Here is a 14,654-nt window from a genome sequence, read left to right as displayed (position 1 = left end):
AACTTTATATTCTACTGAGAATAAAAGATTCAATGTCATGATAAGTTACAAGAAACTCCAATGTATTTCTGCACCAATAGTATGATGTTACCATTACACATCAGAGCAATATTAAATTAAATTAGGAATACTGAGCAAAATCCACTGGCCTGCATTCCACCCCGACAGCATAACATATCCATAGTCAGTAGAGCAATGAGCTGAAATGACTCTTCTCATACAACTTACTGTGCATACTCTTCAGAGCTCAATTCAAACCTCTAACCCTTTTGCTACCAAGGGAATTTTCAACTACAAAGAGAGGAAGGGGGGCCTGCTTGCAGTTACAAATTTAAAACCACTAGCAAAGACACGATTCTTATTCTTTCAGCAATAAAATGTCATATGGATATCTCAGCTGCTTCATATGAGAGTGCATAGCTGAAATGCAATGTTACTCTTTAGAGATGACACGGAAAATGCTTAAAAGTCAGAACAAAAAGTTTACCAAAACACAGTAAATAAAGTTCATGCTGAAATTGATCCATAAGGTACACACAATAAGCATTAAGTAAATTTCATAACATTTTATTAAATCTCAACAATCAACATGCAATGATAGAAAAATAAGGGAAGTACCTACAGGAAACAGAATCTCTTATTAAGTATTGTAGTACTTCCATGGCAGAAAAAAAATAGTCTAATCCATATCAAAACAATAACAACTCTACAAAATATAAGTATACTTTCAATGTATTTTTTCCAAATCTGCATAGTTCATAAAGTCATTTCAGAAAATCAAAAGCTGCAAAAATTGTGTGATTCATATGATAACTAGAAAATGTAATACTGTGCAACGGTCTTTGAACAATGGTTACTGGACTGAAGAGGTTCACTGCATGAGAATGCAATTGATGCACTCAAGGTTACCTTTTCAAGAATCCAGCAGAGAAGACAAGGATACAAATTCTGGCAGTTTCAAACCATTTGTACAATAAAGAGGAAAAGGGATCCACACAAGCTGGAATAAGCTGGCAAGCAGAGGTGAAATCTTTATATAAAGTTTTTAACAGTCCAAAACTACCATAGATACTTTTATCAGCTATAGCCTTACAGTACAAATAAAGATGTAAGCTTATAGCACCAAGATTAAGCATAATTTTCATAGGTAACACAGCTAAAGTGCTTCAAAACTTGAGTACTATACAGAATTTACACCATGATGCTTATAACTAAAAGAATAAAAAAATATTAAATTCTTAATACTACTAATTAAGACAATTGTAATGCTGCCTTAATGGTTACAAGACGAACCGGCCTATCTACAATATTGTCCGTTTTCAGAAATTCTGAAACTATTAAGCTTTTAATAAAATTGCAGCCTTGTCAGTTCCACGTCCGAGACTGCCAGCACAAAAGTTGACTATTCCACAAAAATGAAATGCCACATGGTACTAATACTTAAGGTGTATAATGCATGGTATTCCTAAAGGTTATTTGCAGTGCCCCTTTGGCCCTAAGGTGCACTGTTTTATGCCTTACATGTTTTATCCTTCCCAATTGGACTCTTCCCACCTAGACGTCCAACTTCTCTTACTTTAACTTCTTCCAACTTCAACTTTTTAAACAAGTTCCGAGTGAGTCCTATGAGATTAATAGTAGTCTTGTTAAACTAACTTACAATACTAAAAAGTAGATGGGAAATACCCCTTATAAGAGTAATTGGGCCCCTTTTCACTACATGCATTTTCTTATAAATCTGCCACTTACTGCAGTGCTTTTCTACTTCAGCTTGATATTTACACCCTTTGGTTTCTTCTCACCTACCTGCAACTCTTCTAAAATCTTACTTGGCACCAATTTTTACAACCTTTAGGAACAAACGATTTGAGCAAATCCTATAAGAGTTCACATATGTAAGTCAGGTGTTCTACTTAGGTAATTAATAATAACAATGTTGAACTGCAATAGACACCTAAGGCTTGGTACTTATAATGACAGGATGATGAATTGAAGCAGACACAACAGGTCTGAAATAAAATTCTGCTGAAACGCTCATCTTCACCAAATGATGAGTGTCTATTGACAAAATGGCAATCATCATCATCATCATGAACACTTTTACTTGATATTTTCCAAGTGATTAGACATAAAATGAGTTCTGTATTCTATCTTTTGCATTTTCTTGCCCAAATTCATACCTGGTCTAGGTCTACGCTATGGCCATTGTTGATGAATTCCTTTGGCCTTCGCCATTCTGGTTCCATATTCAGTACTGTGTTAACAAAATGCTTCTTACACTTCATTATGTGCTGCATCACAAACTCATTACTATAATAAAGCATAGTTGCGCATGAAAACCTCAACCACTTAAATACATCTGTAGAAGTACAAGAAGATCCAGTGGCCTAGGGATACTGGCTCATGCACCTAGAGACTCTCAAACCTCCAGTCATTCTTTACAAGCAAGATGATTTTAACCAGGAACAGTTCATACTTAACATTTGTAGTACTATCAAATTTTTAAATGGTCTCATAAAATCGGTAGAGACCATAGATGCTGCCCTAACTACTGCTGCCTACAATTTCTAAAGCCCTACTCAAACAAGAGTTGCAAACCATCATGAACATGGAAGATGAAATTCTTTCACTCCCCACATCACTCACTCAAAGAAGTCACCCTATCCAAAAAGCAACTCATGAAAATGGTAATATACCACTCACTCCCTCTCTTCCATCAATCACAAACATGGGTGGGGAAAACATAATTTCTTAATCTGGCAAAGGCAGTTGCAGCAACAACATGCACTACAAAAGCCTCTGCAGTATATGTAAAAGAAGGTCACAGTAACAATTACACCAAAGTACACAAGTTCAGCTAAGATTCTGGTCAAGACCCTGCTTGATTTGGCACCTATTTTCTCTGATAATGACCTCTGCTCTAAGTCACCTGTCCACACTCTTCTCCTCAAAATGTTTTAGTTTCTCTCTGGACCAACTCCAGTTGCTATTTGTTCCTGTTTAGCAAACAAGCTTCACTTCTCAAGTCAACATCAAGACTGTTGTCATCAGCAGTATCAAACTGTTAGCATTTGACAAGATAAGGCTAACAGGGAGAAACTTGCTTTTGCCAGTCATCGTCTTCTAAAACGCAAGACTAAGTTCTTTGAGAGGTTAGATTGTACACTTGTTGCCTGGATCTCGCACCCATTCTAACATTTGACCAGTTTTCAAATAATGTTTCTATCTCTTGACTTCCTGTTTCCCTTGGATAGCTCAATATGCTTCCTGCTTAAGTTGCTATTTAGGCTTTGTAAGAAAAAATAATGGGTTTTTCAAGAAATTAATATTTTTTTATTGAAAAATGTTCATTTCTTAAACTTCATATTCCTCCTCCAAACCTTACAGCGTGATTCCAACATAAACTGGAGTTTCTTCTTTTAAATGTGGTTGTGTACAGGATTACGTGCATGCTGCGTTCAGGTTTGGAATAGATATTTTTATAAAATTTTTATTATGTATGACACTGTTACCTTCAATATCAAGTACTGAGGTCATCATTAACTTCTCTGCAGCATCAACATGGCTACTTGACTGCTTGTTCTTTTAATTATGCTGCCTTCCTAACCACCATAAGCTTTTTTTTGTTTGATAATTTTTAATTGTCTCTTCTCTATTCCATTTCCACGATTAAAATAAATTAGATGGTGCTTTTTTTGGATGGACATCGACATTTATTGCAGTCTCCTGACATACCTATCGCTGTCTTCACTCCAAATCTTGCATTATGGTATGGTAACATCATTGTGTTAATGAGTTTTCCTGATATTCTCTGCTTTTGTAATGCTTTCAAATTGCTCCTCAGGGTACTCTATAGTAGCCACATTATAAGATTGCCTGTTGTTGTTTTATTTCTTGCATGAATCCAGGCAGTTGTTAAGTAATAATGATCTCAGTTTTAATGATTAGCAGTTCTGAAAAGTTATTTTCAACAGAAGAATTTACTGTAACTAGACATGATTAAAATGATTTTACATTTTTTAATGTCATCCTAGTACTGCTGTTACCAGACAACACAAAATATATATAAGTTACTGCAGAACTTCTTGGATACTGAGACCATATGAAAACAAGGATGAGAAAGTAACTGAGACTGATGCCTGAAGGCCGACATGAAAAAGCGTCTCATGTCAAACCTGGGTAAAGAGGTTAAGTGGTTTCCTCCAATGACTGGCTGTCTCTGCCTTGGAATTATTCATAGCAAGAATCGAGGTACTATACACTTATAGAGTTCATTATTAAGCAGATACGCCCATGGCAAATATTGGCTGGAATTAAAGAGAAAAAAATCATACAAGTCACATGACACAGATAAGCTGCTTAATTTGCCAAAATAATTTTCTTCATTACAAATTTCAAGAGTGGGAAGATATAGATCATACACATGTCACCACTCAGAATTAGGAAATAAATTTCTTTCATATTTAAAAAAAAAAAAAATAACCAACAGTTCAACATTACAAAAGGCCCAAATATATATAGAGGGACATTTGTTTTGGCTGTACATACATATACACACACACACACATACTGACTGTTAAGAATATGGGTTGAAATACCTTGATTACATGGGAGTTGAACACAAGTAAATAAAGATATCTCTATGTTAAGGCTGACTTATATCAAGCATGCATAAACAAAGGATGGCAAAATATGATTCGTACTTGTTGAGGCTTTCTGGACTACTATAAAGCCCATCAAAATCACCCATCCTTAGTCTCTTGTACTGCTCACTCCTTTCTTATTCATCACTCCTTTCTCATTCACCACTGCTCATACAAATACAACTTTTAATTATTTTCTCCTTCAGATGTTGTCACCACATAAATCACAATTTGTCTCAAATCAGTTTATGTGAGTTTAAAATACTAAAAGTGTATGCTTCTTATGACACCTGATTTTCGACTCCTCATACAAATCTAACTTTTAATTATTTTCTCATTCAAAAGTTGTCAACACATAAATCACAATTTGTCTGCAAAAAGACTATGCTTGAGACTACAGTACTTACTATGAGCATGTGCTTATCATGACACCTGATTCTTGACTGATAGTCTAATCCAATATGCTTACTTAAAGTACCCAAATTTAAGTGGATCCATACAACAGCCTTGAAATCCTATCACAATATCAAATTATACAAAAACTGTTACTTGGTCAGTATTCATGGATGCTTGCATTTTTTGGTATAGAATAAAACTGCTTATGACTTGAGAAAAATTTAACTGTTTCCTAGTGCAGGCAGCCCCCCCAGTTACCAGCAGGGTTCCGTTCCTTGGGGCTTGAAGGTAACCAAAATTCAAAAGTCTACAGGCACCACAATCCACCTTATGGTGTCCTAGACTGGTTAACAATGCCTTAGACAGTGTCACAGCCAGATATTTTACCCTGATGCGTAATAACTCTTTCATGAAAATGTGGAATTTCATTTGCCTAATTCTTTACCATGGTCTGCATGGCAGTTCTACAAATTTTTAATGTCGGATTCGATGAATGCTTAATGTATCCTCCATCTCTTTATCATATCTTCTGGCTAAATAAGTTAAAAAAGCAAAAGAGAATGATAAAAACAATGTTAGTAACATTATAATCATTGCTTATAAACAACTAAATGAAAATAGTCTTTTTGCTACAAACAACCGAACCAAATTCGACAATAACTTTTTGCTTGCATTTCAGCCCTCCTACGATAGTAAATACATAATTACCATAGTTACGTTACAAATGACGATAATTGAGTAGAATAGGACTGATATGTTTTTACATTAAACCTTTATTTGCTACAGAAAAAATATCAGCAAGGAAATATAGTGCTGCTAAATTTAAGCTGCAGTTGTGGCTGAAGCTGAGCAAACAAGGTTCACACAGCTAATAACTATAAAGTATTGTGCAACAGCAACATGGACGAAACTAGACTGCAAATAATAATGGAGAAAAAAGTATTTTAATAAAAAACAATACATACTGGGTATGACAGAACACATTTTACTGTTGTTTTCGCACCAATAAAACAGATACATAAAGCTCGAATTATGATGAAATGAGGTGAAAATAGAGAAAGGAATTGTTAACTTTTTACACAAAAAAAAACATGCTCCTCTCACCATCTATTAACGAAAAAAATAAATCTAGTTCACAACCATCTATTAAAAAAATTAATCTAGTTCACAACAAGACATATTCAAGTCATATTTTAACTTTAAAACACTTCATTTAGCAAAACATAACCTTGTCCTATATATATAGAGTTTCTAGAGATTTCTTTACGTTAACTAGAAGCAATAAAATTACTCTGAATTGAGTTATATGGCAAAATAAACTTCCCTCTGCCTTCAGCTGATTTTCCCAAACCAAAGCATTGATCGTATTATTGGATACAGGGAAGTAAAGCATAACATTAAAAGAGCCAAAGAAAATACGCATATTCGTTATGTTTGTAGCCAAGGATTCTCAGCGCTTAGGCTAAAAAGCCGATAACCAGACAATGGTGCTATAAACCCTACGGAGGGCAAACACTAGTTATTGATAAACTTTTGAGGGAGCACCATAAAAACGAAATGCTGGTAACCGGGGCTGCCTGTATGAATATATATCACCTAAATACAGATGGTTGAAGGTAGGTATCTAAATTGATAACTGAAAATATTCTATACCATATACAAATACCAATTAATAGATGATAATCTATGTACTAAGTATGGCACAAAGGAGCTAAATTATAAAATATCTTAACCTATAGTGCAATCACCAGTGTTCTGCTTCTTGCAATATTCTTTTATATTTTACTCTAAATCAGCATCATCTATTAAAATTACACCTATGCATGTCCAAAAAATCGGTCTTTAAAATGAGAAGGTAACACCTGGCCCCATGGATTGGGTGATGGGTTAAAACACTGCTATTACCTGATGCACAAGAAATATATTCTCCAAAGACAACATATTCTCAATGCGAATGGGACTATGATCAATAAAAATTTCAAATCTAAAAGGAAGGGTAACCCCCTTCTGGCCTCAAGACTGGACAGATGTTGAAAGTGTAGATTTACATCTGTTACAAAAAGAAATTCCAGTCACTGATATTTACAAGCGAGTGGTAGGGATCACTGTGAAAACTGAAAAGTGATCGAGTAGGAGAGGGAAATTTCTTGGTGAATCTTATACCAAATTCTATGTACAATATGTAACATCATTTAAGTAATTAACTCATCCTTAAGTGGTTGGCAATAATCTTTTCAACTGTACAATAATAATGTCTGTCTTTAAAAAGCACAGTACCAGAGCAGAACGATGAGTTTTGTTTATAAGTAAACCATAAAGAGGAAAAAGACTAGGTTTGTTTATGAGAGCACCATAAAGAGGCAAAATACTAACCATGAAATGAAAGGAATATCAAAATTATAAAGATTTTGTGTAATTAACTTCTTCATTATTATAAATCATAGTTATGCTATGCTGTATCCCTTCAGTTGCAAGTGATAGTTAGAAGATAGGTTGTTAATGAAAAGTAATTGGAAAATGCACCAGCCTAGCAGTGGAGCACATGCAAATAGTCAGATACCTAGAATTGAAGAAAAAAAAAAAAAAAAAAAAAAAAATTTGCACGTCAGGGTTGTAGGCATGCCTAAAGATGCATACAGTATACATATCTATATTTTGTACTGTATTTTTATGTACAGTATGTGCAAAAATTTGAATGAAATCAACAAAACCGGAAGTTCCTTCAAGTACCAAAAGATTGAGTTTAAAAATGTATCTGGATGATTTAGGAGTGGGAAGAATTTGGTTAAACTGGAAGTTTAGTAAATACTGGATATTCATTCTCACTATTTGGATCCCTACACATTACACTTTCAAATATACTTAATCATACTTGAAAAAAAAATCCAGTCACCGACATTCTCTGAATGTTTATTCATCTCCCCTCGCCAAATCATCTGGTTTTCAAAACGAAGGATCAAATATGTTGTTTCCTTCACTTAACTGAGCACTCTCAGTACAAGATAATTACAATACTACAAGCAGTTTTTTCCTTAAGTTTTCCTTTTCATGTAAATTATATTTAATTCATTTTTACTCAATATAAAATGAGGGTATCGTAACAATGTATTTTGCATGCTACTCTAAATAATACCAAAAGTTCTTGGCATCATTTTGTGACTTCCACTTTGTATATTTCCACTTAAGTCTCTTGTTACTTAGCTGTCCAATAACTAATTTTACCCCGTTCCATTTTCAACTTTCCATTCAAGAAGCAAGCCTTTGGGCAAACCCAATCCTCCTAAATTCTCATATAATACTACAATATAAAACTTGATTTACTATATACAGTCATTATGATACATTTCTGAATTACCCTTTTTCATGTTTACATGTGTCACTTAGTCACTCCTTCATATACTTTTGCAAGGAGGACCTATCAAAGGTGTCAATACTAATAAATGTCTTGGTTAACATAAATCTAACTACAGGGGACGGAGCTAGCAACCCCATCCCAAAGTTCAATATTTATATAGATGCAACAGACCTGAGCTTGATACAAGCAAAAATGGGTCACAGTGAAGCATAAAACTTTTAACACTGATGTCCACAATTGAATTAACCAGACAAGTTAGTCAACATGTAAAACTTCTTTCAAGAATTTGGTTGAAAACTGGATGATTACATGAAATATGGTTAATTTCAAGTGTAATTCTGTTCTCTACAATCTGGAAATTGGCCATGTGGCTTATTCATCAAATGAATACAGGTCAAATGAATGTGACCAATTTAGAGATGAGTGTATTAAGTGCGTAAAACTAAATTACCTTAAGCCCAAAGTACAAAAAGAATAGTTGTAAATATTGCACATGTAAATATCATAAGAATCCATAGAAAAGGATACCTGTCTACACATTAATTACATAGATTGAACAAGATACAAAAGGTGCCCCTGATACTAAACACTAAGAAAAGGTGGCTAGAATGCTAATAACTACTTATTATCACAGCACAATCTCAAGGAAAACAGCGACAATAACAATTAAAAAAGGATCCTAAGAAAAACGAACAATCACAAAGAAAGAAAAAGAAAGCAATCAAACTAAACATGTGAAAAATGTTACTATGTAGACCCTTTGTCTCACTAAGTACAATCCATTCTAAGTTTGTCTCCCCCGTATGGGGGGGTAGTGCCATCAATGCACCTCATTCGCTGCAATGTAGGCATTACTTAAGGTTCTTCGCAGCATCCCTTCGGCCCCTAGCTGCAACTACTTTCATTCCTTTTACTGTACCTCCATTCATATTCTCTTTCTTTCATCTTACTATCCACCCTCTCCTAACAATTGTTTCATAGTGCAACTGCGAGGTTTTCAAACCATATACGTACTTAGTTGCCACAGTGCTTGGCATAAGCCAAAAATCTATATAAATCAAATAAAATAAAATCAGTTTGTCTCATTCATGCTCTGTAGGTTAATAACCTTGATGACTGTCTAATCTAAGCATTTTAGGAAGTACCTGGATATATAAGAGTTTCCATGAAAACATACACTAATAAAAACGAAGTTCTATTTTATGTTTGTTTGTTATCTCTTCAAGAAGGGTCTGCCAATATAACAGTTTCCATGAAAACAGACACTGTTACTAATAAAAATGAAGTTCTATTTTATGTTCGTTTGTCATCTCTTCAAAAAGGGTCTACCAAACTTAAAATAATTCACAAAAATCAGAAACATCATGATAAAATAGTAGGTAAATCATAAACATCTTTCATTCCATGAAAGGATACGGCACATGAACAGAGGTGCCAAATTACATGATGTAAATTATACAGGGTTCATACAGTTATGGAGCTTACCCCTACACCTGTATCCAATGTACAGGCAGCCAACAGAATTCACAGTTATGGAGCTTACCCCTACACACATACCCAACATACAGGCAGCCAAACTCCAATTGATTTCAATGCTAGCTGCTTTCTCAACTAACGATGCCAAATAAAGTAAAAACTAAATGCACTTCACACTTGCGTACAAATATTTTTCCATCAGTATTCTGCAACTGGAAGTACTGTACAAAACTCTTACAGAATACGTAATCCACATTCTTTCTTCTATTTTTACGTTACCTACAGTGGAATAACATGAAATGGTAGAAACTATCTAATTATCTGGTAATTATAAAACAAATACACTTGAAATTAAGCATTCACATTATTATAATCTGTCCAAATACTAAAGCCTACAGGAGTTTTACAAAGCTCTTGAGTAAAAAGGGGGCAGTATTATCTTTAAGGCAACTTGTTCAGCACAGAAGAAAACATAAAACCTTCAATACAAATGAATAAATTAAAAAAAAATGTAAATTCCAAAAATCCTATAAGAATACTGGTAGCAACTTTGTCTATAGGAATTTAAATTGGTATTTACATAGATATACAGTATGTCAAGCTTTGCTATGTCATGAAACAAAATAGGAAATAACATTTTTCAATTACAAATACTATCTATATGAACACAACCACTTTGAACACCAATTTCTAATGAAAATATTCAAAGAACATTCATTAAGCAAAAGGACAAGAGCTGAGAAACTGAAGCTTCAAATAATAAGCAGAAGAAAATTGCACATGTAAATCAGCATTTCAGAGCATAATCATAACTGGAAAAACATTAGTAAAAGCTTCTACACTAATTTTCTACTTTAAACCTTCTCGCTTGAAAGATCATCCCGTAATTTTGACTAGAAATGTATATGAAACTGCTTGGCTTTCCCATGAAATTACATTCGCTTGAATTTAGCAATACCAAGATGACAAAGGTAACATAATAATCAATTATGATGAAGGAATATTTTGAGAATATGTACAAGCACCTTATCGGAAAGGAGTAGTCTTGGTTCATATCAAACAATATATCTGGCCACTACAGACAACAAGCATATTAACATGCAAAAGTTTGAATTTCACATATATTTATCAGTATGTACATATTTTTTTCCAAATGCAGGTATTTTTTACCTTTAAAAATGTAGAGCTAATGATTCTATAAAAATTCTGAGTTCTTAAAAATCTTGTACATATAGTAACTACAAAACATTTACAGTACAGTTATCTATCTACTCCTGTGCAGATCTAGTACTACAGAAGACTACAGTATGCAGAAAAAGGAATGCAATGTAATGATTTGGTTTATAATAAAAAAATTATATGAAAAGCAACACTGCAAATTATATCTAATTTTTGGAGGCATCTTCAAAGGAGCAACATAGTATATGGCACTGCTCTTTGCTAAATTTCCACCAAAACAGAAAACTTAAGCTAGGCTAGGTATCATCTGTTGTAAAATGCAACCTTGTGAAATACTTGATGCAACCTACAAAAAAATGCTGCGGGTCTCAAGTTAGATAATCTCAGAGGGCAAAGCTGCATCATTAAGTTTTGGCGGCTGAGGCTGAATATTGTTACTTTTCATGTAGGAGAGTACTTGGTCTGGGACTTCTGCAAGCACCTCCCTGGCCAACTTCATTCTAGCTATATGTGGATCCCCTCCCCCCTTCAAAAACTGTGTAAAAGGTACAAACTGGACAATGTCTCGAGCAGCATACCGACCATTACTAGAGAGCCTGACAGCATCCCCATCTAATTCCTCCATGTTGGAAAAGTCTGCTCCACCAACTCCAACAATTATTATGGACAGGGGTAGGGTTGAAGCATTTACAATGGCCTGAAAACATAAGATAAAAGGAGAAATTAATATAGTTGCCTAATGATTTTAAATGAAAAAATAAACATAAACCTATGAAAGTCTTGTTTTCAGTGCTTGTGAAGGAGACTGATCCAATATTGCAACAAAATTAATTCCAGATTCATACCAAAAGTCAATGCTTTTACATTAACTTCTCCCTTTATGGAGTTAAGATGTTCATACCAAAAACACTCCCCAAACCAAACACAAAAATAAAAATCCTTAGAGGAGTTCCTATTTACAGCAATCTGTGGTGGGAGTACTAAAGGATTTTGGAACATTGAAGCAGTTCCAATTTGCCCCAATATGTAGTATCTCTAACTTCTACTTTTCAGTCATTCCTTTTCTGTGTTCTAACCTTGCAGTCCAACAAATAAACTGGTATGAACTTCATACTATTTGGTTTATATATAAAACTGGGAAGAGGCAGATGTTTGAATGAAAGTATTATCTTCATAAGCCTTGTTAGACTCGCAAGGAATGTCTTAATTCTTAAAATTCATTTAACACAGTTCTGTCGCTTGTAAATTTTGGTTAAATGAAAACATGACCAATTTTCTAAGACAATTTGTATTTTTCAATGCTACAAACCTTCGGTCTTAACAATAGGATAATTTTCTAGCGCTCGGCTGGGCTGGATCCAGTTCAACAATCGGAGATTGAAAAGCAAGGAATCTGTGAAATCTGGCAACGTGTGCGTATATTGATGAAAACTGGTCAAAGACCACGCACCCACGCTACCGCATTTAGTCTTTCTCTTAACCGCCTGGGTGAGAGCCGCAGTTGCTTACTCTCCGCTATCCCAGTTGTTTGCCTGTTTTCGCTCTTTTCCTTGTCTGTGTGTGCTTCTGTTAATATGGTTTCCTCTGCGTCGTCTCGACCTCGCCAACATATGTGCCCGGGAACTCAAGGTTTCCCGTGTTCTTGTTTCCCAGCTTCTTTGGCTACGGACCCACACTCCACATGCAGTAGGTGTTGTGCTAATGTTTGTGCTATAATGAATCCCTCCCCGAAATGTCGTACGTGGCTTAAATTACAATGGAAGTTATTTTAGTAAGAGGGAGCATCGTTGAGTTTCAACTCTTCCCTCATGGGGAAGGGTTTTCATCGGCTTGCCCAGATGCTTCGTCTTCTTCCTCAATCACACCCCATGATGCTAAAGTTTATGTGCCTGTTTCTCTTTCCTCAGGTTGATTTAATGTGTAACGTCGCCCCCTCTTCCTCGGGGGTTGACTTGCTTCCCGGGAGGGAGGAGGCTATTTCATCAGTTTCTTCTGTTTCAGGTTCGGAGGCGTCCAAAATGGTAGCGCTCTGGGTATCGCTTGGTCTACAGGGTTTGCTGACGCATTTTAACTTTCCTTGCAAAATGTGGGAAGTTCCTCTTTTTGATAAAATGAAAGACAACCCACTTGCAAAACAGAAAAAAAATTACAGTCTTAAGAAAGTAAACCACCTTACTTTCCAGATTTCTCATCTATAGGAGAATCACAAATTAAAGAAATTCATGAAGCTCAAAATTCAAGAGCAAAATAATGTTGCAAAGAGAGAAAGAAATACAATTACTACTATTGTTCCAAGTCATATACTTTCTCTACCTAGACCTGATTATTGGGAAAGCTTGAAAGCATAATACATACTATCTTTTCTTAATACATGTTATCATGAACATTTACTAATTGCATGTGGTCATCAGAAAATATAAAATATATTATTTTTCTCAAATTAAGTTTCTGCATTCAGAATCTGCATTTACAATAATCTAATTTATGGTTCCCTCATATCCTAGACACTCCATTTCTGAATAATAATTAGATAATCATCTTTAGACTGGTGGCAGAGTGGATGTGTGCCCTTAGATCTTCAGTTCCATGTAGATTACAACATCAAATTCTCATGTATCCTGGGTAAGGCTGCTAGAAGACAGCAGGTTTAACAGGTGGGATATCATTTAAACAAAGATTTATACATGTTTCATTTCTAGAAAATTGCATTTGTTTGTTGTAGAAATGTTCTTGTAGTTACTGAATTACAATTTAGACGGAAGCTCAAGCAGCTGAAAGAAAACCTCTAAATTAGCTGACCAGAACAAGAGATCTGACTGACAGCTCACGGGGATGAGATTAGCAAAGAACCAAATACTCTGAAGGACAGGAAACTAGATGTTATTTGCTAAATCCTGAGTTCCCCAGTTTGAAAGCTGATAAACATACAACAAAATGGAGTGGCATGACCAAACAAAGTAATCTGGGCCCACTTACCAGAAGGGAGAGTAGGTCATTCATGTTACAGTGTCTGCAGGATCCATAATTACTGAGAGTCAAACATGGTACAATGTCACCCAAGTGCACTAACCCACCAGAGAGTCATACAGATGGACACTATCTATATGGTACCTAGGGGTAACTTGTAGAAAGGTTAGACTGTACATACAACTTGTAACATCAGCTGCCTCTGCTCTCCCTCTGAAAGAATCACATGATGGACAAAACAAATGTTTTTCTAAAGCTGAATCCTGAATTTTTACAATCCCCAAATCTGACAAAATTGATGATGCAATCCTTGACAGACCTGCAACAATGTAACTCAAAGAACTGTGCTTCTTATTTGTCCGAGTCACCTTCAAATAAGTAGATAAGAAATTAAGGTCCCTATATCCTTTTATGAAATCAGGACTTCTGGGACATAATATTGGATTTCCTCGGTGGTGACAGTTTCATCACAAACCTTACCCATATTCCCTGGTACAAATTCATCATCGATTTTCTGCAATTAACTGATAGTGGTACCTGCTTCTTGTAAAAAATGTCTCCCTGAGGGTATAATGGATAATCTTTGCGCATGAACCTGAAAGGGCCAACCTGTGCAGACTGGGCTGTTTCAACAATCC

The 14,654-nt window shown here is 35.1% G+C and overlaps 1 protein-coding gene across 3 annotated transcripts in view; it reads right to left on the bottom strand.

The window, feature by feature from the left end:
• Nucleotides 1-551: 551 nt before the first annotated feature.
• Nucleotides 552-14,654, bottom strand: part of LOC135200448 (copine-8-like) — a 95,143-nt gene continuing 81,040 nt past the window's right edge. For all 3 annotated transcript variants that reach the window (XM_064229093.1, XM_064229095.1, XM_064229094.1), the window contains one exon: nt 552-11,746. In XM_064229093.1, the coding sequence (XP_064085163.1) occupies nt 11,423-11,746 (324 nt within the window). In that variant the 3' untranslated portion in view covers nt 552-11,422. The remainder of the gene's footprint in view (nt 11,747-14,654) is intronic.

Source organism: Macrobrachium nipponense, chromosome 26, assembly GCF_015104395.2.
Source record: "Macrobrachium nipponense isolate FS-2020 chromosome 26, ASM1510439v2, whole genome shotgun sequence".
Taxonomy (NCBI): domain Eukaryota; kingdom Metazoa; phylum Arthropoda; class Malacostraca; order Decapoda; family Palaemonidae; genus Macrobrachium; species Macrobrachium nipponense.
Note: the sequence above shows the minus strand (reverse complement) of the source record. Positions and strands in the feature narration are given on the sequence as shown.